This window comes from Lytechinus variegatus, chromosome 9, assembly GCF_018143015.1.
Source record: "Lytechinus variegatus isolate NC3 chromosome 9, Lvar_3.0, whole genome shotgun sequence".
NCBI classification, from domain to species: Eukaryota; Metazoa; Echinodermata; class Echinoidea; order Temnopleuroida; family Toxopneustidae; genus Lytechinus; species Lytechinus variegatus.
Genome location: NC_054748.1, coordinates 33,037,798 through 33,064,850, shown reverse-complemented (window position 1 = coordinate 33,064,850; position 27,053 = coordinate 33,037,798). Strand labels below are relative to the sequence as shown.

General features: G+C 36.0%; 1 protein-coding gene across 2 annotated transcripts in view; it reads left to right on the top strand.

Annotated features, from left to right (window-relative positions):
• The window catches only part of LOC121421786 (ankyrin repeat and sterile alpha motif domain-containing protein 1B-like), a 147,788-nt gene that overhangs the window by 100,600 nt on the left and 20,135 nt on the right, over positions 1 to 27,053 (top strand). For both annotated transcript variants that reach the window (XM_041616585.1, XM_041616584.1), the window contains exons 13-17: positions 7,089 to 7,112; positions 22,068 to 22,276; positions 23,545 to 23,638; positions 24,578 to 24,681; positions 25,532 to 25,643. In XM_041616585.1, the coding sequence (XP_041472519.1) occupies positions 7,089 to 7,112; positions 22,068 to 22,276; positions 23,545 to 23,638; positions 24,578 to 24,681; positions 25,532 to 25,643 (543 nt within the window). The remainder of the gene's footprint in view (positions 1 to 7,088; positions 7,113 to 22,067; positions 22,277 to 23,544; positions 23,639 to 24,577; positions 24,682 to 25,531; positions 25,644 to 27,053) is intronic.

The window sequence follows — 27,053 nt, the reverse complement described above, 5'->3', positions numbered from 1 at the left end:
GATCTTTATATTAATAAAGACTCCCTGACAGTGAGTTTTATTGGCATTTACGACCTCTCTTGAATGAACAATTGATGGGGGTCGCGTGCGTGCGTATAGCCATCTTCCAACATCACCCAAAGCACCATCCCTGTAAAGCCTGAAGCGTATCTCCCATGCCTGCCGCAAAAGTAAAGGCAAATTAAAGTCGGCAGACCTCGTATTAATCAACATGATGTCCTAAAAATGTCTTCATTTTTTGCTCGATTCAGATCACATTATCCTTATTCTGCCATATGTCATTATGAAGACTGTTCATCAGCGAGTTTGATTAATGGCGGAGTTGCGCATTGCCAATTTACTAAGTGCATTAGGGTGCATCATCCATAGTGGTTGTTTCCGGTTTGCTGAATTCAGGCATTGTATTTGGCTCATTATATGAGGACATAGTTTGTGTAATTCCTTTACAGTTTGGATTTTACTTTTTTACCTTTTTACTTCTCTGCATAGATGTCTACTGGCAAAAATGTAAGTTTCAAAGGCAAGTAATGATGCCATCTTTTAAGTTTTCAAGATGTTGAATTCACCATTTTATGGTTATAGGTTGAATATTTCTAGCAGTTCGACATAGTTGAGTAGTTATATTACAACATATTGTGAGAGTGTCTCTTAACATTATCATGATAAAATTAGCACTTTGTTGTTTTTAAGAACCTATGCTAATAAGTCTATTCAAGGCATGAAAAAATACAAAACATTAAAATAATTCAATATAGTGGGACCAGTGAAATGATAAGAGGTGACGTCCATTCAAAAACAACTATTTTTGTTTATTATAAGAGAGTGTGTCCTAGAGAGAAAGGGAGAGTGAGAGAAAAACAACAAAAAACATAAACATACATGTACTGCAAGTACCACAGAAATTGTTTTAGAGTGTCCCTTTGCAAATGGTGATATTCAATGATACATATATTAAAGCAGGGATATGTTGTTGCATATCCCTGATTAAAGTGTGCGTGTCACAAGGTTTAAACAAAAATGTTTTCTTTGACATGAAAGAGTTCAAGCTTGAGTATATTGGGACCGAAAGATCAGGGGTGACATCCGTTCAAAAACAGCTTTATTCTTTAAAGAGAGAGACAGTTTAAGGTAGAAAGGGAGTGAGAGAGGCGATGGTAAGAAAGAAGAAAACGAAATTGCTTTACCGGTCTTCGGGCAGGAGCAGATATTGAATATGACATCGCTTGAGCATGAAATATGGGTATGCCGGGGAAAGAAGCTACAAGGATCTGTTTTGCTAAAGGTTAGTCAAAATGACTTCTTCGTCTGTCTGCTCCAGCTAAATTAACTTTCCGTCTGATGAATTGTTTTGCCCCTTTCTTTTCTTTTCCCTTTTTCATGAGGCAGGTGTTATTTAAAGCATTCGTTTCGTTCAAGGGTGCATGGATTATATTCGTCTGGAATTATTTAGGATTTGGTGTTGATTTTGATGTTTTGATTCTATTTTATAACTTTATGGGAAGGGGTGGTTCTGTAGTAAAGCGGTTTTCAAGGGATCACAAGTCCTGTGTTTTTTTGCACTGAATTTGAAAGAGGTTCAGTGTCGCTTTTCAAATTTAGCCAACAACATGAATCACGATTGAAAACTCAATCACAAAATACAGAACACAAACACGATCAGCAGTGCACTGTTCAGTGTCGAAATTATAAAGCTGATTATTCGTCGATCGTCTTTAAATTTCCCGCTTTTGTTAGTCCGCAGCTTGACCCATCAAAGGAAAGGTAAATTCTGGCACTTGCTTGTGTAGGCTTCCATGATGAGAGCAAGATGTTACAAAACTCAAACGTGTTCAATATCGCATTCGCGATGCTGAAAGTTGTAAAATCTGAGCTAATTGCGTTTACAAACACATCTTTTTCCTCCGAATCATGATGTAAAAGATGTTTACTTTTACGACCAGGAGTGGAGGACTTTGAAAACACCCTTTATCTCATTAAATCTGCATTTTGTAATCACATTTTCAATCATGATTCATGTTGCCAGTTTAAATTTGGAAACCGACACTGAACACGACCTTAGACAGACAGACAGATGGAGTATAAAAAAGAAATGTATTCATTGGAATATGGGAAGATAAAAGGTGGGGGGGGGGCTGTACTTTGCATCATTATACATGTACAGTGTAAATACAGAGATCTAAAAGAAGGGATTTTTTGTGGCATACAAATATGAGCCATTTTTTTAATAAGCCCTTTTAGTAACAAGACTTTGAAAAAATTGAGAGGTACCATTGTTATTTAAGATCATGAGAAACTGTTTTAATGATGATGATGATGATAAAATGAGTTGTTTTTTATACTGTCTATATTTATTAGATATAAGAGAAATCAACCATAAATGAGTCTGGTAGTTTATGTGACATTTCAAAATGAAATATATCTTGAATTTTCCATTACCTTTGCAGACTGGCCTTGGTATCACAATTTTTTCCCCCTTAATCCCTTGTCATCACAGGGTAATCTCGTAGAATCATTAAATAAAACATGATTCATATGGTTGTTATTAAACTTTCATACAATCAATCATTCCGGTTGGGATGGCTAGTACCTCAACGAAACAAGAGACGATTTATGGTATTCATCATGACACAAACCAGTTAGGAAAAACCACAGGTGAGTCCGAAAAGAGTCGTTATAAATGATCAACAAATTTGTACTCGGCTAGGGACCTGGGGATGTGTGCCCAGGCCTGCTTCGATGACGGCAAGCAAATTTACACATCTTGGCATCGCCAATAAACTAGCTTTATATTTGTACGACCAAATAGAGCGCCATCAATTTCTGTTAGAATGCTGACGTCTTCGCAAATAAAGTAGGGGAAGGGGAGAGTGGTGTGAGAGAGATAAAGAAACAGAGAGAAAGAGAGAGAGAGAGAGGGAGGGGGGGAGTTAATTCATTTATATTAGAGGAGAATGCTAAAAATTCAAGGAGGGGGTTGCTCGTAGCAGAAGACTGGGTGAAGATGGAACAATCATCAAAGAGAGACACTAATGGGGTGTTTCAAGAAACTTGCGATCAATTGCAAGTCAATTTTCAGTTTCTAAGTCAATCATAATATTTTGCAATTAATTGCAAATGAGTGATTGAATGCTAATCTGCTCCGTGAAACAAGAAGTTTGATCTGATTTGCTATAACTAACATTGATCTATCAGTTTCAAAATCGCAACAGAATATTTGCAATTGATTGCAAATATTTTCTTGCAACACCCCCCTAAGAATGAGGAAGAGATCGAGACACACGGACAAAGTGATACTGATGTAGACAAAGAGACATGGATGATCGGATCAGTTACAACTCTTTGTAAGACGGGCCCCAGGAATATGAGGATGATGAAGAAGAATGGAGGAGAATGGGATGGACAAAGTGGGGAAGAAGACGAGGAGAAAATTGAAGGATGCGCACTCTGTCAAATAAACAAATGAAGAGAAAGAAAGAATCTGGCTGTCAAAGCTTGCAAGATAAAATTGTCTCTTTGACGCAGAAAGAAATGACCTACAGCTTGATTAATTCTTTGATAATATTCTGCCAAACTTGTGCATATTATAAGCACACAAGTGAATACAATTTTTTTTATTTGCATTATTTTAAAACATTGAAAGTAACAAGAACCTGTTCAGGGATTCGCTGTTTTGGGCAACTTACATTCTTAAGTTTAAAACTTGTGTATTTTACTGTATAAATACACAAGCGAGTAAGTACTATTTTTAGTATGTTTTGCAATTACGTTTTAATGATAAATCCTTGAAAGTCACAAAAACCTGTTGAGCCTTTCCGCTGTTTTGGCTTTCATTCTTAATACCAAATTATAATGAGGGGGACTTGCATTTTGACTGAGATGTGTACCTGAATGAATTCAGGATTCCAGAAGTAGGTATTGAGTGCCCTTTCTGGTCAAACTCAAGTACATCCATACTGTAATGAACCTGCTCTTTGGGGGAGACACAAGGAGTTCACATGAATAAAACATAGTAGATTACAGCTTCAGGTGTTGTCATGGTAACGGGAGATCCAGAGTGTGAGCTTTCCATCAATTCTAGCAGCTCGAGGAGGAGAGAGAGAAGGGAAAGAAGGGAGGGGGTTTAGGAATTAGTCTCACCCTTAGACTTTATTTAGACATGAGACTGAGAGCTTTCCTATCTCCTTTTCCTTCCTTTTTTGTTTTACTTTTTCCATTCATGTAAACTCAACATCATTTGAAGAACAATAGAAACAAATAAAATTTGTATACATGTATATGCTTTATGAATTGGCCTGTTGGGATAGCAATGATTTGAATGCAAAGAGCTATAAACCTGTTCCCTTTCACTCCACTCAGCTTGAGACAATCTCAATCTTTTAAGAGTTAAATTGTATTTTTCAGAGTGGATTTTACCCCTTTTGGAGTGAAAATGTCCTATAAGATTTACAGTTCACTCAAAACAGAGCTATCATGCACTCTATGAGGATGTATATGGCTGTGTTTATGCAACCTCAAGAATCATGATTTGAGTCATGATTTAAAACACAAACATGAATCACAATATCACAGAATCAGCGTTTAGACGACCTTCATTCCAATGCTGTTTCTCCTCAGATTCGGGCCAATCCAGTGCGCATCACTAGTGCGCAGAATCACAGAGGAAGTTTTTCGCACGTGTTTTGGCTCTCGGAAAACCTTTTGCTTCCAGAATTCAGTCTATACCTCATTATGTTTACTTCTATCATAAGGTCCATATGCTGCTATTCATCTTGTTGGTTTATCCAAAATGGTGTTCGGAAGTGGATTTCAGCGTAGATCCAATTTAATATTGATACTGTTTACTCAACAACAACTGAGATCATTGTCTGTCCAGTTTATTCATTTACTAGCACTAGATTTATTCATTTACTAGAAGTTGAAGACATGACCAAAAAATGAAAAGTAGTGGATGATGCGATGACCAACACAGAACTTGTATATGACAAGAAATACATGCACAGTACATAATCATGTACAATGAGCATATAGAGCACCTTGAGTTTGGCAAGATTCAAACCGAAAGTAGCCCGACACAGTGAGGTCATAGAATCATGATTCAAATCACGACCTTTTTTGTTCGTGATTCTACAGAAACGACTTTCCAAACGCCCCTTTTTCCGCGTTTCATGTTTGTGATTTGAAAGACGTTTACTTTCACTTTTGATTAAAACGCAATCGTGATTCTACAGAATCATGACTGGAATCATGATTCAGATCATGATTCAAGGGTAAAAAAGTGGCGCATAAACGCACCCTTATTCACTCCACAGGGATGGGTCCCTAGTGTCACTCTGTGAAGAGTGTGATTAGGGACTAGATTCAATAGTTCTTTTGTATTTAGAGAGGACACACAGCAAAAACTGTGGTGTTAACCGGTGTACATAGAGGACCACACCAGTTATTTTACACCGTTGTTAAATTGGTGGTGTTAGTTATACACCTATAGGTATTATCACAACACCTATGGTTGTTACATTTACACTCTTTGGTGTTATGTTCAATCCCTAGGGTGTTATTTTAACACCTCGGGGTGTGGTCCTCTATTAACACCAATTGGTGTCAGTTTTAACACCACAGTTTTTACAGTGCATGTACATAATCTTTTGATATGGTAATGGACCTTCATATTTTCATCAATGCATATTAAAGGGGAAGCTCACCCTGAAAAAAGTTTATTGTAAAAATAGCAGAAAAGGTAATAATCAATATTGCTGAAGGTTATAAGAAGAATCCATCCAAGAATGAAAAAGTTGTTTGAATTTTATTTATTTGATTTGTGACGTCATATGCGAGCAGCATTCCTTCATATCGTGTGGTAAAAAATAAAAGAAATATAATTTTTCTCAGAATATTGAAAATGTTTTTTCATTGTATTGTACCTTCATTATAACAACAGACAATCATTTTGCACCTATTCCTATAAAGAAAACAAAAGCAAGTCATCATGAATAAAAAAAAGTAATTCATGCAATTCATATTATAACATACGGGACAGCTGCTCGTTTAAGATGTCACAAATCCAAAACTTAAAATTCTAATAACTTTGTTAATCTTTAATGAATTTTCCTCAAACCATTACCAATATATTTTATTACCTTTTCTGCTATTTTCACAGCAAACCTGTCTTCAGGGTGAATTTCCCTTTAACACATTCTTATATTAGTGTAGTGAACAGGCTGCTTTGGTCATGTGATTTGCAAAATCATTCACAAGATTTGTGACGAGAATCATTCAAAGAAAATTCATCTCACTTGCTACATGTATGCCAAATCAATGTTGTAATAAATGTAGTTACATGAAGGTTGCTTTACTAGTTAAAATAATGTCAGGTGATACAAGTTATTGTTTTTTGCACAAGTAAAAGTTTCTTTTGTGCAAATTACATGTATGTGAGTGATCAAAAATGCTTAATGCTTTCTTGAATAGGTTTTAGTATTAATGCTTACAGTGTGTTCTTCTCTGATCTCTCTGTGTATAAGCCTGATAATCAGGGAGGCTGTAGATAATTGTAGTTTTTATTGCATTATAAAACATAGTTTCCATTACCCAATAAAATGTAGTTTCTGTTGCAATATCTGTAGAAACGTACATCTTTCAAAGGGAAGATCACTCAGATACCGCCATTTTCCTGGTCAGGGAATAACGCTTCATAGTATCGTGATGTAGTGTAGGTAGAATATTTGTTGCTTGATAGTTGAGGAAGATGTATACAGAGTAAAATGCTGTTTAAATTATATACAAAACTCATTACTATATGAGCCCTACACTAGTTTTTTAACAGTTTAAACAACCATGCTTGATACATTGATTATTAGATATGAAATATTAAACTTTATTGTTCATGATATTGAACATTTGTTTAAAACTGTTTCAACAACTACTGTAAATGTTAGTATACAGCGTTAAAAAAAGTAAACAGCGTTTTACTATGTACACGTTCTGTTATAACATCATCACGTTCATCAATTTCATGTATTGTTTGTATTAACATTGCTTGACATTTTGTGTGTTTTTTTGTTTTTGTTTTGCTTGCATCCAATCCCATCCAGGATCTATAAGAAGTCCATTCTCAGGTATTTATTTATAAAAAAAGAAATAACATTCCCATTCAGCTGTCTAATTTCTATATCTCTAGCACCTTTCCTGAAATTCCCAGTTGATCGCTATCAATCATCTGAAACCTCTCGGTCTTCTTATTTTTCTTCACAAAATCAATGGGAAGCTAGGTGCTATATTTGGTGTAAAGTTTTTATCACCCTTCCCCCGGTTTTTTGCACATGTAGTGCAAACATATAAATCACTGACGGATCCAGGGGGGGAGGGCAAAGTTGAGGGCAGGGCAAAGTTTTGAGAGGCACAGTTGAAATCTGTAATGTAAAAATGTTGTTAAAGACAAGTGTGCCCCCCCCCCTTGGAAGTGAAGACTTTTTTTTGCTTGTCAAATTTTTTCATGGACTAATTGTCCTTAATATTTGGTTAAAACTCTTTTTTATTGCTTGTCAAATTTTTCCTTGGGAAAATGTTCCCCCCTTTTGGAAAATCCTGGATCCGCTCCTGCATACAATGTAGATGATAATTATGTTAAGTCAGTTTTCACAAAATTTTATCGCCCACCACCATATTGCGATACAACAGGTCAGACAAATGTAAAAAAAAATTGTCCATGGAGCGAAGACTGCCAAGTTTATAATGACACTTTAGTACGCAGTAACCATTTTTTGACTGGAGTAAATTGGACCTCATGATCGTTTGTCAATTGGGTTAAAACTTGTCGCTTTCATCTCTATACTGAATTTAATCCTTTCTGTACTTGATGGTGGTAGTTTGTTAACACATGTAATTTGACGGGCCCTTCTTTTTCTTCTATATTTCTTTTTCCCTGCATGATAACAGCCATATTATATAATTCTGATATTATACATGTATGTTTTATTTTACTTTTCCTCCTAAGATATTTCCCTCTGAGGCACACATCATTAAAATTTAACCAAAAATATGATGATCATAATTCCCTGTAAATGTATTCATATACATGCATTCCTCCTCCATTTCCATGCATTCATTTACTACATGTATATCAACGTCCAGCATATCTTTGTGCTTATGTGCAGTCTTTTATACCCCACCCCTATACTATTATCCAATTCCTATTCTTTATTTCTTATAACCAGCAGGTGTGTTAAACCAAGACTAATATTGACTGAATTTGTTTTCAAATATGAGGGATCATTCATGTCACTGATAATGTTATTTTGATGACTTCAGCTCCCAATGAAATTCCTTTATAAAGTAATTCTCTGAAAAGATCGATTTCATATTAAATAAAAGATATTAAAATCCTTGTAAAATGCATGAGTTGACCTCATAGATTTGTTTTAATACTCATTTTAAGTGTGGCCGGACTTTGTGGAAAAACTTTTGGCATCATTGGCCTTCCATAGTTGCAATCAACTTTATTCATCCTCATAGTTGGGCATTGCAAGAAACTTAAATTCAATTGCAAATCAAGCGCAAGGTTCAAAATAAAGATGATGGGGGGGGGGGGGGGGCTGTCAGAATTGAGTTCTAATTGAATGCAAATCTACCACGAATGTACATTTGATGGATAAAAACTTGATTTGGAATTGAATCTAGTTTCTTCTTTCAATATCACACAAGTCTTTATAAAAAAAAACGCAATCCAAACTATTATTTTATGATTGTACCTGGGGTTGTTTTTCCTACACTCTACAAAGCCAAACTTTAAAATGCGTTTATATTTGTAAATCTGCAGAGGTTTCGGGGTCATAACAACATTCCAAGACTTATAGGCACATTGGCCCAAATTCGCAAAGTAGGCTTTTATAACCATTGGTAGAACCCATGGTTCATGCAGATATATTAAAAATTGTCTAACGCTGATACACGCTTTTGTCACAGTGAGCCAAATTGACGCCTGTTGCATGATTGAGTACGCCATTTATTTCATGAGTCCACTGTTTGAAGAGTGGACTCATTAATTTTAAACAGTGGACTCATGAATAAAATAGCACATGGATTATGGACAACCATGGCAACAGGCATCAATGTGGTACACTGTGACAAAGGCGTGGCATCAGCATTAGACATTTTTAATATACCTAGGGGCAGTTTCATAAAGCTGTTCGTAAGTTCAGAGCGACTTTAAGAACGACTGGTGAACCTTTCTTACGCGCTAAATAATCACCAGTGAACATTAAAGGACAAGTCCACCCCAAAAAAAACTTGATTTGAATAAAAAGAGAAAAATTCAACAAGCATAACACTGAAAATTTCATCAAAATCGGATGTAAAATAAGAAAGTTATGGCATTTTAAAGTTTCGCTTATTTTCAACAAAATAGTTATATGAACGAGCCAGTTACATGCAAATGAGAGAGTTGATGACATCACTCACTCACTTTTTCTTTTGTATTTTATTATATGAAATATGAAATATTTTTATTTTCTCGTCATTGTCATGTGAAATGAAGTTTCATTCCTCCCTGAACACGTGGAATTCCATTATTTTAACATTTTGTGCTTCAGGCAAGAAGGTCCTAATCGTCAAATTCGTAAAAATTGAAATATTGTATAATTCAAACAATAAAAATAAAAAGTTACATGCAAATGAGAGAGTTGATGACATCACTCACTCACTTTTTCTTTTGTATTTTATTATATGAAATATGAAATATTTTTATTTTCTCGTCATTGTCATGTGAAATGAAGTTTCATTCCTCCCTGAACACGTGGAATTCCATTATTTTAACATTTTGTGCTTCAGGCAAGAAGGTCCTAATCGTCAAATTCGTAAAATTTGAAATATTGTATAATTTAAACAATAAAAATCAAAATAAATAGTGAGTGAGTGACATCATCGACTCTCCCATTTGGATGTAACTGGCTCGTTCATGTAACTATTTTGTTGAAAATAAGCGAAACTTTGAAATGTCATAACTTTCTTATTTTACATCCGATTTTGATGAAATTTTCAGCATTGTGCTTGTCTGATTTTTCTCTATTGATTCAAATAAACATTTTTCTGAGGTGGACTTGACCTTTACTGGTGAATATCATTTACCATAAGAAAGGATCACCAGTCGTTCTTAAAGTCGCTCTTAACTTACGAACAGCTTTATGAAACATCCGCCTGGTAAATACGCACAATTTATACAGGAAATCTGCATAAACCATGGGTTCAACCGATTAAAAAACACCTTTGTGAATTCGGGCAATTATGGTGATACAGTACGTGTACTTATATAACAAAGCAATAATGATAATGATGGTGATGGTGGTGGGATGATGAAAATATTAATGATGATAAAAAATAAATAGTAAAATGGTAATGGTATTGTCAGTTCTCATTTTATCTGTTTTCACGTCTGTCAATGTTCCATTGTTCCTTTGTTTATTAATGTTGGTCTGTTGGATCTGTTTCCTTATATTTTCCATCTCTAATATTTTTATTGCTTCATTGATAAGTATATTTCTTGTTCTGTAACTATTTTTTATTTGAATTATGTTTTATTCAGTTTCTTATACCCTTTGTCAATTATCTTATTAGCACTTTTAGCTATGGTAACTTTGTGTTTCCAAGGAAAATTTAATGGAAGCTCTGGTTTTGATTGGCTACTTTGGCAAAGATATACATACAGAAATAAATGCAACATGCCTCAGTCATGTCAAAAATACCTCCTTTTTATTTTTACACAAATCAGGCACTCTGACATCTACAGTAGATATGAATATACATGTTCCTATTTCTTTCCTCTCTCTCACACCCCCACACTTCCATCTCTCCTTCCCTTTCAATTTATATGCTGTCTGAGCCCTACCCCCTGGTTCAAGTTTCAATGCCCCCCCCCAATTTTCCCATTACCCTTTTTCTTTGTCTCTAGCTTTTTTATTCTTCTGACACTCCAACTCTCAGATTTCTGTCTCATTCCTCTTCCTCCTTTTTTTCTGTCCCTGAACACACATTTTTTCATCTCCTTTCCTCTTCACACTCTTTCTCTTTCCTTTGTTTCCAGCTTCTCACTTTCTTTCATCTGCTATTCCCTTTCTCACTCTTTCATTCCCTTTCTCTTTCTTTCTTTCTTTCTTTCTTTCTTTCTTTCTTTCTTTCTTTCTTTCTTTCTTTCTTTCTTTCTTTCTTTCTTTCTTTCTTTCTTTCTTTCTTTCTTTCTTTCTTTCTTTCTTTCTTTCTTTCTTTCTTTCTTTCTTTCTTTCTTTCTTTCTTTCTTTCTTTCTTTCTTTCTTTCTTTCTTTCTTTCTTTCTTTCTTTCTTTCTTTCTTTCTTTCTTTCTTTCTTTCTTTCTTTCTTTCTTTCTTTCTTTCTTTCTTTCTTTCTTTCTTTCTTTCTTTCTTGCTTTCTTGCTTTCTTGCTTTCTTGCTTTCTTTCTTGCTTTCTTTCCTTCCTTCCTTCCTTCCTTCCTTCCTTCCTTCCCTTTATCCCCTCCTTCTTTCCACATATTTTGCCTCCCCCCTTTCTCCATCTCTCCGTGCTCCCCCTTCACTCCACCTTACCCCTCTCCTATTGCCATGATCTTGTTGATGTGATGATATATCACATCATCAGCGGAATGTCACAGTTGATGTGTGATTGATCCATCAATTAACGACCCACTACATGAAGGGGCTACTGATATATATCATTGTCACACCCCAATAAACAATCATTCAACATTCAGGAAACATGAGATGTCACATGCTCCAGACACAGATATTAATGGATGGGACTGAAAACATAAGTACTCAGCACTTCAAAATATGAACTTTACAGACAGATGTTTGATTAATAATGATGATAATTTGATTATTCAAAAGGTGTTTAATACCATGGACCTACATGTACCAGGCCATGTTCATATCTTATGCATATCTAAAGTGCTTACATAATTATGATAACCCCTCACATGAGATTTTGATTAGTCATTCTTGCACTCAATATATGCACATTATCCACTCCCTGGGGAGCATTCCATGTGGTCACCATTGGGGCGCATGCATCTGTGGACAAGCATTTGCATACATGTAATTTCATGATTAGGGCAAATTTCTGAGGGCTCTGCTTACATAACTATGATAACCCCTCACATGAGATTTTCATTAGTCATTCTTGCACACAATTTATGCACATTATCCACTCCCTGGGGAGCATTCCATGTGGTCACCATTGGGGCACATGCATCTGTGGACAAGCATTTGCATAATTTCATGACTAGGGCAAATTTCTGAGGGTTCTGCAAGTTACATGCATGCACTATTTATGAGTTTAGATATCACCAGAAAATGAAGTGCAGATTTTATTTTTAAGACTAGGTTGTCTTTTGCTATTCATGATTTATTTTGATTGCAATTTGTATGCAAACATTTGTTCAGTATGTCTAAGTCATTGAGATTCGATAGTACGCATACTAGTCTGACATCTTTTTGAAAATTAATAGAAACAATTGGAGCAGAAAAGTGCATGGGGAATACATTCATGCCTCATCGAGCGGAACATGTAAGCATCCACGATGCATAAAGAATTCATTTCATTTCGCTATGTACTTGGTCTGAATGTTCGGTATGATGTGTAGTCTTTCAAATCAGACCTCTACAGATTTTTCGGCAATAATGATTATCATACAAAGTTACAAACAATGTTACCAGATGAAATCTTATATGGTCTAAGAAGAATTCATGTATACTTATGAGGACTGCACTTTATAATTGATTGGGGTGTCAATAACTTCTCAGGTATATACATGCAATCCAACAGTTTGTTTTGTTTAGTCTGATGGCAGAGACTAATAGCCAACATTTTTCCTTGCCTGAATACAGCATCAGGAAAGTGCATTCACTTCTAGTAGATAGGCTGCTCTTACAGATCAAATTTGGGAGCAAAATGATGCAGTATATGATGACCCAGAAAATATAGGGTCAAAGTGTCACTTTCCCCATCCCCCAGCCCCAAAGTAAGATCATGAAATGTAATTTAAAGTTGTTAAAGTGCCTATAAATGGAATGATGGCTTGGAGTTTTGCTTGGGTCTGAGGGCAAAGACTACCCTCAAGTCTCCGGTTCTCATCTCATATGGTCTTGGTATTGGCTGGCCATACCATCCGGCAATCCCAGTCGGCTATATTCAGGATCATGACTCACAGGTAGTCGATTGAATCAAATGTCATCGCATAAGACTGATCTTGATATATCTCTGATTGCATTTCACTTCTGCAAGAAAGCATCTTCTTGGCCCCTACCTATACCCCAACTTCACACTTTTTAGTTTATTTTCTATCAAAGGAGTATTTAAACATGAAATCCATCTGTGAAAATTATCACAAAATTAGTTTGAAGAAGGTGAAAAAAATCATTTAAACTTAAGCTTTTTATGTCTCAAAATTAAAATAAGTGACAAGTGGTTCTGTTAGAAAATGAATAGTTTCTCAGTAATTAGCAAAATATTGCGTTGTTTGTATAGCGCTTGTCATTTTAGATGTCTCTATTTATGTGCTTTAAAGTAAAATATGCATGATTTCTACTAGACTTTTATAGTCCACATGGATTTGAAATTCTTCTGAACATCATTAGATTGTCTAATTAGCAGGAAGGTGCTATGCTTGACTACATGTGATATTGTTCTGCATGCAGGAAAGCAATAAAGGTCAAGTCCACCCTACAAAAATGTTGATTTTAATAAATAGAGAAATTATCAAACTAGCATAATGCTTAAAATTTCATCAAATCGGATGTAAAATAAGAAAGTTTTTAGATTTTAAAGTTTCGCTTATTTTTCACAAACAGTGATATGCACATCTCATTGACATGCAAATGAGACGGTTGATGATGTCCCTCACTCACTATTTCTTTTGTTTTCTATTGTTTGAAATATACAATATTTATTTTTTACTTACCGATTTTACAATAAGGACCAACTTGACTGAACCATATAGTATTAATTTTATAGAATTTATCAGTGTTTCACTTGACAAAGAGAAGAAAATTAGAATATTTCATATACAGTGTAATAACAGACAAAAGAATTTGTGAGTTGATGATGTCATCAGGTTCCTCATTTGCATACAGACCAGGATGTGCATATATGTTTTGTGAAATTAAACAAAATTTTGAAAAGTCATAACTTTCTTGTTTTACATCCGATTTTGATGAAATTTTCAGTGTTATACTTGTTGGATTTTCTCTTTTTATTCAAATGATCTTTTTGTCGGGATGGACTTGTCCTTCTTTCTTGTGTGTCATTGTCCATTCATCTAGACCTTGACCTGAGTGTTTCCTGAGCTACTCTGTATTTTGAAAGTATGTTTTTTTTGTTTTGGAGTCGGAATGGAATCGAATCACCTACACCGCAACATTACCCATTGAAGATGCTTTATTTACAGTTTCCTTAACCCATTGCCCACTTGAATATGGTGATCCCTGTACAGAGCCTGTGGGTATTGCATATAAGTAGGCATCAGATGAACCCATTGCATACTGGTACCCGGTGCACCCTGTAATTGCCTGTAAGAATTAGATAGATAGATAAATGGTACTTATTGTGATAAAACGTCAAATAGCCGCCAAAGGCTGATTACATGAATTTGTACAGAGTAAAATTTCAGTAAACACACAAGCAAAACAGTAAAAAAATATAACAAAGTATACTAATATTGGAAAGGAGATACACAGATAAAAGTATACAGAGGGAGAAGTAATGTCAAAAGCTGGAACGGGGAAATTCCCCTACAGAAATTTTCAAGCTTGCGGCAAGCGTGCGACTAGCTTGCGCAAGCTTGCGGCACGCTAGTAACTAGCATGCGGCTAGCTTAATAAGCGTGTAATATGCGTGCAGAGTAATAGTTCAGCGATCTTTTAGCGAGCAGGGACTGTTCGTTAGCATGCACTCGCTTATTAAGCGAGCCCCTGCTAGTCGCATGCTAGTTACTAGCAAGCGGCACGCTTAAATTTCTGTAGGGGAAGGTTAGGAGTAGACTAAAAGTATATACCTTTATCAAACGTAATGAACATTTTAACATAAATATATATTTAACAAATGTTGAATCAATAACAATACATGTAGATTAAAGAGTGGATTGTATGGAATAATACTTGCTTTTTTAGGAAAGAGACAAACGAAAGCCATTAATTAGGGTAAAATTGAAGGAGGAAGACATGTATTCCATATGAAGGATTTATAAATGAAACAGTAGAGAACTCACTAGACAACAGATTAACCCATAAGGAACTGCATGGCTATTCCCTGTACAGAGACTAGGGAATTGCAAAATTCAGTAGGTAATACAGTAGGTGAAATGAAATTATTCCCAATGTGTCAGTTGTATCTAATTGACACCTTAATAAGAAGCAATGAACGGACAGTACTCTCTCAGTAGAGGTAATTATGCCGCACCTGTCTGCCACATATAGAGTGTACTCTGTGTAGAATCCTTGCTATTCCTGCTATGTGTAAAGGTATTTACTGTGGCTCGAGATACGCATATGTCAGGCTTGAAGCCGCCTCCAACGTCTGCTTGGAACCATCCTCAAGCCTGCAATTTGGTTTTCATACACGCCAGAAGTAGACTCGAGTCAAACCACTTTGAGATTCTATATCCTGGCCTATTTCAAGTGACACATGTGTCTGTCTTTTCATGCACCGTTTGTTTGCTAGCAATTAAAATTAGCAATGGCGCGATTCGATGCTAGAAAAATCAGCTATTTTCGCAACATTTTTCAACCTATTGTCCAAACAAACGAAGAACTTCAATTTGTTTTGTGGTAATAATAGAGTACTACTGGGTAGACATGAAAAAATGACAACCAAGAAAAATATGCTGTCCATGGGTGAAATAGAGGTGAAAATGTTGCGTGTCGGACGGGACATTTCTGAGTCCCGTACAACACACAACATTTTCACCCTCAATTCAGCCATAATCAAATATTTTTTGTTGGTAATCAGTTTTTCACATGACTACCCACTATAACTTTATTATTGACCAAAAATAATTTTCATTGCTCAAGCAATTAGCTAAGAGACTAGAAATTGTTGACAAAATGTCCTGTACGTCACGAATGGAATCGCCCAATGACTCCAACAATCAATAAAAGTAAGCTGATACACATAGGTCGAGCCTTGTCCGGGACAGCCTCAGTCCACTTTCGACGTTTTGTGTATCTTGGGCCTAGCTTATCAAAACTTTGGCTGAGCTACTGTAAACAGTAACTTTCCTGTATAGGGCATATATTAAACAATGTCCTTGGTTTGGCCAGGATTCATTTTAAATTAGCGATCTGAACCCTGGACTATCACTCTTTGGCCGTGTTTATGCTTCCACTTTTCAGGCCAGAATCAGCGTTTCCAAACGTGGTTAGTCCAAAACACGGTTGCGTCCATGCTTACTTTCATTTAAACGCTGTTTCAAAACGCCGATAGTAAACTCACAAAAAGGTGCGTTTGTAAATGTCGTTTGACCAGAATCAGGCTTTCTGGGGAAGCATAAACAGAACCACGATCGTAAACGTGTTTAAATGACGTCATTTGGTACATGCTTCCGGTGAGATGAAAATCCGCGGGCAATACAGTCGTATTGCTCCATGCTTATCTCCATGTAATAACAACAATCGGAAAAAAACTTTCGAAAAAAGGCGCGCCCAATTTGACCTCGCTTTACGATGCGAAGCCAGCTGGAGATCATGATTTGCTCTGAAAAGTTAAGCATAAACAGCACTCCCAGAACCACGTTTATGATCGGCGTTTTGAATCGACGTTTGAAATCGCTGATTCTGTCCTCGCAATGGAAGCATAAACACACCCTTAGAATTGCTTGGCTGGCCCTGATATCTTGCAGGGCCAAATAATCCAATACTATAGGTGGGGTTAGCCCACTTTGCAAATACGCTGTTAATAGAAAGTGGGCTAAGCTCTGTGATGCATACTATAGGTGGGCTAAATTGCCATTTAGCCCCACCAATAGTCCTGGGTTAAGGAAATTTTTGCAAATGTAAAAAACATATATGTGCACCAATCAGCACCAAGTTGTTGCTGTGAAAACATTTAAAATGATTCATGCAAAAACTTTGATGTAATTATGAAATGATAGTATTTGATTAATCTGTGTGGAATATATTCTCATCTACTGGAGATAGCAACTATAAATCCCTCTTTATCACTAAATTTTCTTCAGAGGGTTACGTATCTGTACTTATTATTATGCTCTTTATTTCGCATGCATCACAAAAGCTAAAACTGCATTGTGAGATAGTACAGGTTTGTGTAAGCTGACATGGAACTCTTTCATGGTGTTGTGTTTCATGTTTACACTTGGCACATGCTTACATACACAGTATCGTTTTTTCCTGATGGGAGATGTTCACATTTTGAGATAATGCCACTACTACTACTACTACTACTACTACTACTACTACTACTACTACTACTACTACTACTACTACTGCTACTACTACTACTTCTGCTACTACTACTACATAGACTAATATACTACTACTACTACTACTACTACTACTACTACTACTATTACTACTACTAATACTACTACTGCTACTACTTCATACCTTTAAAGAATAGATAGTGCATATATAAGTAGTCCATCCTTTGCTGTGAGCCGGTATAGATAGCACATACAAAGATAGCATTTGTTTTAATGAGAAGCCATACAATCTTTGTGACCTTCTCATGTTTCTTCAAACCAATCCTACCATGACAAGCAAAGATCATTGTAGCTTGACAGCGCAAGATCGGAAGGATGTGTTCAATTGGTTTTCCTAATTCTAAGATGCCGCCGCTCCAAATTGGCACCAAATATTAGACACAAATCCCGTGGGACTGCAATTCATCTGGTATATTCAAAGTTAAAGCCTCTTATACATGTAACCTTTGCTAGATATAAAAATTATTCAATTCACATTCAATTTCATTGCAAGATAAAATTTAACACCAGGGTTTTGATATATGTTTTCAAAGGACTTTTAAACAAATCTTAATTCAATTTGAAAATAATATGATTTTCGTGTGCCTTCACTGAAAAGTGTAAAACACAGCGACATTTCATTGGTTAAAACTTACAATTAAATTATGTAGATTTAAAAAAAAGTCAGGACTACCAGAACAATTTCCACAATGTATACTTTTCTTTTTGGTATAAATCTTTTTCTCAAGCATTGAATTCAACAACAATTTCAGGATACATTCTTCACATAATGTTCTGATTAAAAAAATAAAGTTTAGTATTCAATTTCACGTGGTTACAATCATTGTAATTACCCCCTCAAGCGGGACGAGATTCGGGATATTTCTGTTTTTATGGCTTAGGAAGAGAAACAAATTATAGGTCTATTCTTGATCTAAATAGGGAGGCACAATAAAGACATATTTTAATCTATGTCATTACAAATCAATCTAATTGCTTCCAAAAAGAAAAGATGAATATTGATTTGTAATGCAGCTTTGGAAGATAGATATATGTTTTCTTAATTTGAATGTTGGGAGGCACAAGAAAAGAAGAGATTATCTGCGTAGCTTTTCAATGCCTGTTTTAGTACGAAACGATCTTGGATGTTATCAATCCCCATAACCCTTCCTGAGGCATGTGTAATAGAGGTGGCACGTAGCAAATAATGAAGTATTCATGAGAATCATGCCCCAGCGTGCCTTGTAAAATGGATGTTGCTTGGAGATCGATTCACACCTTGGGTTTTATAACCAGGGGGCCAAGCGAGGGAGCTGTTGCCTCGTACACGTAGAGCCTTGTCGGTGTATTCCTGCAGGTCAACCAACGTCCACTTGGGGTTCATGAATTTTCATGTCCGAGGAGTATAGCAAGGTGTCAATGCAACTTTTCCCCCGTTTTTGATAGTCTGTGGTGCAGACTTTCAGTTGCTGGATTGTTTTATGGTATACTTCAGACACCAAGTTTTGCATTGTCAACATCTACATGATGTAGTTGTACATAATACATACATGTACATAAAGCATAACCTTAAATGCAAGCCCCCCCCCCCCACTTTTCCTAGTTATTTTTCTTGATGTTAAAAACTGTCAACAAGAAATTTATTTTAATTGAATACATCATACATCTGTTAAATGCGTCGAGTGTACCAATAGGTTAGTGTATATCTCTCTTATGCATGAAATAGCAAAGCATACACAATGTGAACTTTGTTTTTATTTTATCTGATATACATGTATGTTTGCAAATACTTATTCTTCCTTTAAAAACTATGCTTTGGGGGTTTTCACACCAGCTCAGTCAGAAAAATACCTGTAAATATACAAGAACCTGATCAGTCGTCCCATTTAATACCTGAGTCATTCATTTCACACTTGCCCCAGCCAAATAAAATTCTCATACTTAGCTTTCACTCAACAACTATCCTGGTAACCTTATAGAAAGTTATGAAATTGTGTACATTCTTATCATTTTGAAAAGTACCTACTAGTTTTAGCGTATTTTCCTTAATTACGGTTACTGAATTTTGTGTATAAAAAACAATAAGTTTTTCCTCAGTCAGAATTAGGCAGAAAATGTAGCCCTTGCAAAAGGGGAAAATAATAGTATGGTGCTGACAATAATGGTTTATAATGGTCCAGGGTTAAGAAACTGTTGTGTGACGAGGCTATTTCTGGGCAAAATACCAGGTATTTTCAAGATTTGAGAGGTGTGAATGTGATCTATAGAGAGAATTTCCCCAACAGTCATCAATCCATCAGTCTGGCTTATCCTAATTATTCATTTTTCAACCTTTGATCATTGAACATGTCGCTTGTGTAAATTCTCAAAGCTGTGTCAATAAATGCTCTTTGAAAACAGACGTGAAGCGTGCAATAATGTTGGTGGCTTTTTAACGGAATTTAGGAAGTGGTTATTGCACAGTAGCTTCCCTCGCAGTCAAAGTTGGTTCCCATGTTCTTTTCGAGTTCACTTGCACATCATTCAGTTGAAGATGCCTAGCGATTGGAGTAAATTGGAACAGGTCCGAATGTTCATTTGATGTTTGTCTTTGATTGGTTTACTGGAATTATCGGAGTTGAATGTGACAAACGGTAGTGATTATCGTGTGATGGTGTGGATGTTGAACTTGCTGGCTGTCAAAATCAAACCCAGTTGGATCATCTCTGTCTCTTTGTATAAGCTTTGCATTGGTACATTGGCTCTGCACTTGGATACATGCACTTTGATATGAACAATCTGTAATGGTATGTTATTTTTTCAATCATTCATGGATTCTCTGTTGTAATAAATTTTTAATCCTCGTTGTACTTGAAGACTATTTTTTGGCTTTATCTTGTCAGCCTTATGAGGCCAACAACCAGAGAGTTGTTTTTTTACTATTAATATTGATATCATTCATTCAGCATTTTTAATACATAAAGAATACAGAGTTACAATAACCTTAACCTGGGGCCCCATTGCATCAAAGTTACTGTTATTGTAACTTTGCCATCCCATACTAACTTTCTTGGAGTCCTTAATGTTGATTGGTTGATGAGCATCGTTACCATAGTATCAACCATTCAATGGCAAGGTTACTTTTATGCAACAAGACCATGCAGGTCTTCCTTCAGCACTGGCAAGAGAACAGGTATTTTTTGTGATCTATTGGGTATGAGCCCCCCTGTACTGTTCTACACATTCTATTAGGTCATGTGAGGCCAAAGAATGTGGGTTCAGGTACATCATCACCAATAATTAAGGGTAATCCCCTTGGATTAAGAAATTAAACCACACCATACCTATAGTAAGCAATAGATGGAGTGTGCAAATAGTCTTCAAGCACAGACTCATATGTGACACTTGAACCAATAACAGGTCTAGAGTAAAGACTAGACGCCAAAGGCTCAGTCTGTCTGTGTCAAGATAGATAGAGCCAGCCACATTACAAAGCGAATCTACTCAATCTAGTCTCGCTAATTCAGACTCTGTATTATGCACTGTCTATGCAAATTGCAAACAAACCAGGGTCTGTGCCTGGAGACTATGTGCTTTGTAGGGCAAATGGCAGGTTGTATGCAGAAGACATTTTTTTTTTAGGGGAATGAAACCTTTGGAACAAGTAGGCTTGTGTCGAAACAGAACAATAAAATAATAAGAACAAAGAAAGTTTGAGAAAAATCATAATGAGATAGTTATGAGCATTTGAATGGAGAGGGGGGGGGTTGTTAATTTTTATCTGTACAAAAATGCCCCCCATTTTGAAAATAGCCCCATATCGAAAATCCTGGTTCTGCCCTTGGTCAAATAAAATCCCAGTACAAATTTCCATGAGGACAAAAATGAATAGAAAGAGTTCTTGTTCGCTGGACAATGTGTAAACTGTGATTTCGCACTTGTTTTTACATGTGTATGATATCTCAAGCTGACTTTCTGTAGCTGTATGCATCAAGTTGAAGTGAGATTGAACGTAAAGAGAATGCATCTTTAGTCCACAGTGACACTCAAGTACATTAGCATGCAAGATCAGACTATGCTCTTGTCCATCTTCCACTGATGACCTTGACTTGTATATTTCACCATGAATGAAATTCATTGAAACACCTGATGAATTTGATGAGGCTTTTCATTGTATGTACTACCCCACAACATTCTTGAATTCCAAGACAAGGAATCACTGTGTCCCATTTGTTTGGGATAAAGCCAGTGGTGAAATGTCTTTTTGCTAAATCAGTGTTTTGCCTTATTCAAATGATCTACATGTACGGTGTCATACACTACGTGCGATATACATAACAGCGAGAAGTAAAATGCTGCAAGACTACTGCTTAGAAAGAATGTTTCCGGCTGATAGTTATGTACAATCTTGACAGACTGACAGATCAAAATCAATATTTTTTATTGATAGACATCACTTTTTGATTCATGGTTTTTGTATTTGCATCTGTGATGTCTATTCAGTTAAGTCTGTCAACTACATTCACCTAGATAAATAAAAAGTAACTTTTACACATGGAATGTAAATGTACAAAATATCAAAATAATATGAAATCATTTATTAACAGTTGTTTTACCTTTTTCTGGGCATTTTCAGGTTTAATATATGGTTCGAACCGTGGTAGCCGTACCTTCTCCTTGTCACAACAAGATCGATTCTCACGCCTCTACCCGGGCATTGAGCGCTCTGGCGCCCTCGCTGGCAGGATGTCGGTGATGAACGGGACGTTGAGCGATGGGCTCGGGAAGGCAAAGGGGGACGAGTCCGTCGTAGGAAGTCTAGATGACTCATCAGAATGGGATCAGGTTAGTTATGATGATGATGGTGATGATAATGATAATGAATGATAGTGCTTATGATGATGATGATAATCATGATGTTGATGATGATGATGATAAGGATGATGATGATGGTGATGATAATGATGGTGGTGATGATGATGATGAGGATGATGGTGATGGTAATAGTGATGGTGGTGATGATGATGATGGTGATGGTGATGGTGGTGATGATGATGATGGTGATGATAATGATGATGATGGTGATGATGATGATGGTGATGATGATGTTGGTGATGATGATGGTGATGATGGTGATGGTGATAATGATGGTGATGATGATGGTGATGGTTATGATGATGATAGTTACTGGGATAATGATACTTGTAATGATAATGATTAATAATGATTGCAATGATGATGATAGGGATAATGATGATGGTGATGATGATGTTGATGATGATGAAGATGTTGATGATGATGATGATGGTGGTGATGATGATGATGATGGTGATGATGATGAGATGATGGTGATGATGATGATAGTTAATGGGATGATAATACTTTTGATAATAATAATAATGATATGATAAATTTGTATAGTGCAGCCACTATACAGTATAGATATAGTCTATTCTGCTTAATAATGATAATGATTTTGATGGTGATAATAAAAAGAACTGATCATGATCAACGTTTCGGTTGGTGATGGGAACAATTATAGAAATAAGTCATGCACATTGAAAGGTCAATTGAGCAGAGTTACCAACAAAATATAATTCTGAATGACAGTGTTGAAGATATTGATTGTAGGAAATTATATTAAAACCAGAACTAAGTAGATGATTTTTATGATCCCAGGTAATTCCATAAAATGATCAACGTTTTTGTATGTCCCACCCCATTTATCTCATGTGTTACTTCACTTTATAAACTGATCAAGTCCTGGTTCCTTCAGAACATTACAGACTGTCAAAAGAACAAGAAATCAAAGACAGAAAATTTCATGAGGGTCCTACATATAGATTGTCGTACATACATATTTTATGGAATTATGTTTTAGATATACTAGCGTGACATATTATTATTTGTTTGGCGTCACCTGTACCTGGGACGCGAAAAGCAATCTGAATCACGATGACCCACAAGACTTTCCTCCCGATAAAACTGATTAGGGTGAGACATCTGCTTCTGAAACTATTCCACAATATGTTGCTTAAAAATCTTGTTTCAAAGATAAATTCATGTTTTGTATTGAACAAATTATTTTGTATGATTTTGTTTTTTTTATTTAGATCGAGAGTATAATGAACTCTTTTGGGGCAGGCTTAGTACGGGAGTCTGTCTATGTGCGAGAATACCAACAAGACTTTGAAAAGATGTTTGAAGGTAAGGCAATCTCTCTATCTATTTTTCATCTGTCCTTATGAAAGGTGAGGAGGGAAGGAGGTTGTAAAGGTGGCTTCAATACAATACTTTTTTTCTCCCTCTCTCCAATACTTCATATTAAAAGGACTTAGAATTAATCCATGGCTGCAGTGAAAAGTTACACATAAGTTACTGTCAGTAGAATAAAAAAAGGTTATAGAATATATCTCTTTCCTCCTTTACACTATATGTCCCAATAGGCGGTGCTGCACCAACTGAAGTTTGCTCAATCTCGAGATTCTATCCTGATCGACCCTCTTCGCGATAAATCTTGAGATTTAAGAAACCCCGTCTCCACCATGGCAAGAAGAGCGATTCCTGCTCGAGCGAGGCATCGATGCATTATGGTCCGACGCAGTGAATAAATAATCCCGAGTGCATATGCACCTACGAATTAGCGCGATAATTCGTAAGATAGTGTGCTATTCTGCAAATAATCCCAAGTTGACTTTGGATTGCAATCTCGAGATTAATCCTACGAACTAGCGCGATAATTGCGTCTCCATTGCAAATAATCTCGAGATTGTTCAGATCGGGATAATTTTCCGGAACAGAAATAGCGCGCTAATTTGAAATTGTTGCAGATGGCCCTAGTGAAAGTAGGGGGGGTGTTAAGAAAAAAGTGGGGAAAATGAGAAGTAGGGGGGGGTAATACAATCTGCCCTCCCCCCCTCCATGATAGTTTTTATAGGGCAATTGGAAAAGTGAGGGGGAAGGGGACGAATTAGATAAGTAAATGGTTCATGCAAGTTGTATCGTTCTTTGTCTCAATTATCATGGCAGTTCAGAGGGGAATGCATGTAGGAAAAGTTTAGGCGGTCAGATGAGGTGGAATAGGTGTTCCTTCTTAACCTTAGGAAATCTATTTTCCTGTAATTTTCTTTGTTATAATTCCTGCAGGTCCAGGAAGGCCCCAGAGTATTGGTGCATGGTTGGACAGTTTGAATCTCGGCCAGTATGAAAACATGCTCATTGCAAACGGATTTGATCATCTTGATTTTATTGTAAGTAGTAAATTCATTCTCTCTCGCACATGCATTATCAAATGAAAGGAAGTATGATAGTGAAATTCAGTATGAAAAAGGCGTTTTGACATGGATGCATTAAAAAATGGGTGTAAATTCCTTTGCTTTACATGCATACATAAACAGATCATAAAAATAGATACAAAATTACAACATTCATAAATCAACATGATAACACAAATATAAGTTTGACATATATCCAAGATGATGAATGATACAGATGAATTCAAGCATAGTGAGAAATTAATCAGTCATTAAATTATAAGATTTAGGGTTTCATTATTGTACCTGTATATCAACTATTGTCATATCTCAAACATTAGTTATTAATTATAAACATCAATAATTGGTAGTAGTATCATCATTTGAGTTGTTATTACTGTTTTTAAAGATAAATGAAAGTAGTTGCAGTAAACACTGATTTCACAAGAAAGTGTGTTAAACCAAGCTTAATTGTCACTACATCATCAAGGATCTAGATCTGGTACAGTTACATAAACTGAACTTTGTGAAATCTTGAAATCTACGCTGAAAAATGTTCACACTGAAGATCACCAACACAGATAAGCGCACGTGGGACAGTGTATTATTATTGCTTTGAATGTCGGCCTGACGCTCGACCCAAATCCCATGCTTATTTGCTAATTTTTCAGCAATTACACAATTTCTTTCAGAATCCTTTGGCACATACTTTTTATTTATACAAACACACTTTGGTGGTCATTTCATTGGATTCTGTACAAACTCATTGGGAAATCGTTACCACAACTGGCATTTATCTTTAATATCACTTTTGTGCCAAATAAAATGATTGTTCTTATCTTTACAGGGTGGGAGTATTATTGAAGAGCAAGATTTGATGGATATAGGTATTGTAGAAGAGATTCATCGGAAAATAATCCTGGAAGCTACAAGATGTTTACCCATCATGAAACCAATAGGTAATCTAGCTTTGAATTAAGAAAAAAAAAACAACAGATTTAAAAGAAACCAAAATACAAGGAGAAAATATATCTTATCAGAAAGAATAAAATGAGAGGAGCAATCTAAAACTTGTTTTATCAAAATCGGTTATAGAATAAGTGAGTTGTGGAAGTTTGAAAACTCTTGTTATACTTTATATGGGGATCCTCAAATTGGCAAACATGCTTCAAAATGGCTGATTTTGTGGACAACTCTCCTTTTGTTTTGTACACAAATTTTGAGATTTTCCCTATTATCTTTCAAATTGCTTCTTGCCTCCATCTGAGCACAACATATGTCATGGGAAAATGTAATTCACACCACATACAGTATGTCAAGGTCAGGAGGAGATAATGTGAAATATGTAAATAAGGGAGAAAATCTCTGTACAAAACAAATAGAGAGTTGTCCACAAAATCAGCCATTTTGAAGCATGTTTGCCAATATTAGGATCCCCATAGAAAATATAACAAGACTTTTTAAACGTCCATAACTTGCTCATTTCACAACCGATTTTGATGAAACTTGTTTTTAAATTGTTCTTCTTGTTTTACTCTTTCCAATAAGATTGCTTCTCTTTTTGGGGTTTGGTTTCCTTTAACTCTTAACATGCCACGCACACTACTAACCCAATGCCACAGTGCTAATCTGATGCTAATCCCCTGTGCCAGCCACAAACCCCTTCTGTGCCACATTGATTTTGGGATCGCGAGGCGTATTCACTCCTTTCAATAGTCATGATTACAATTGCTTGTAACCCTCTAACGATTAGTTTATCCACAAAATATTGTGTAGTAAAGTTGTAGGAAATTTCATACTCCTTATAATGGTGTCCTCATTATATTGATTGGTTATAATCTTCACCGCTAAAATATGAGTTGTATCAAGTAGTTCCATTTTGTGGAGTGTTTTGTATGGATCAAAAAACCTAGGTCTCTTCCCTCTCAGAGGCGGAGCCATATCTTGTAAAAAATGTAGAAATACTCTAAAAAGTCGAATGTAAACCGTGTAAGTTTGTCTGTCATAAAGCAGAGTTCGCACCTCACACAATAGTACTAATTACGGTGTGCATGCGATGCGCAATACAATGCAAAACGGCGTACCAATTATTGTAATTCCGAATGTGTGCAGTCATGCACGAAGCAGGCGAGGGTAGGAAACAATGCAAGCACAAAGCAATCAATAGTAGGCGTGCGAGCACGAGTGTGGCATGTTATAGTAGGATACGTAGCGTGCACAAAGCACTCAATGAGTTAAAGCGGAGCAAGCTATCAAACACCAACTGTTATATTAGCTAGTCTTATAATAACTTGCCTTGGGCCTGAGCTATCTGGCCTTGTGTACAATAATACTGGAAGGTAATATTTTTGTCTTAATACATTTAATTT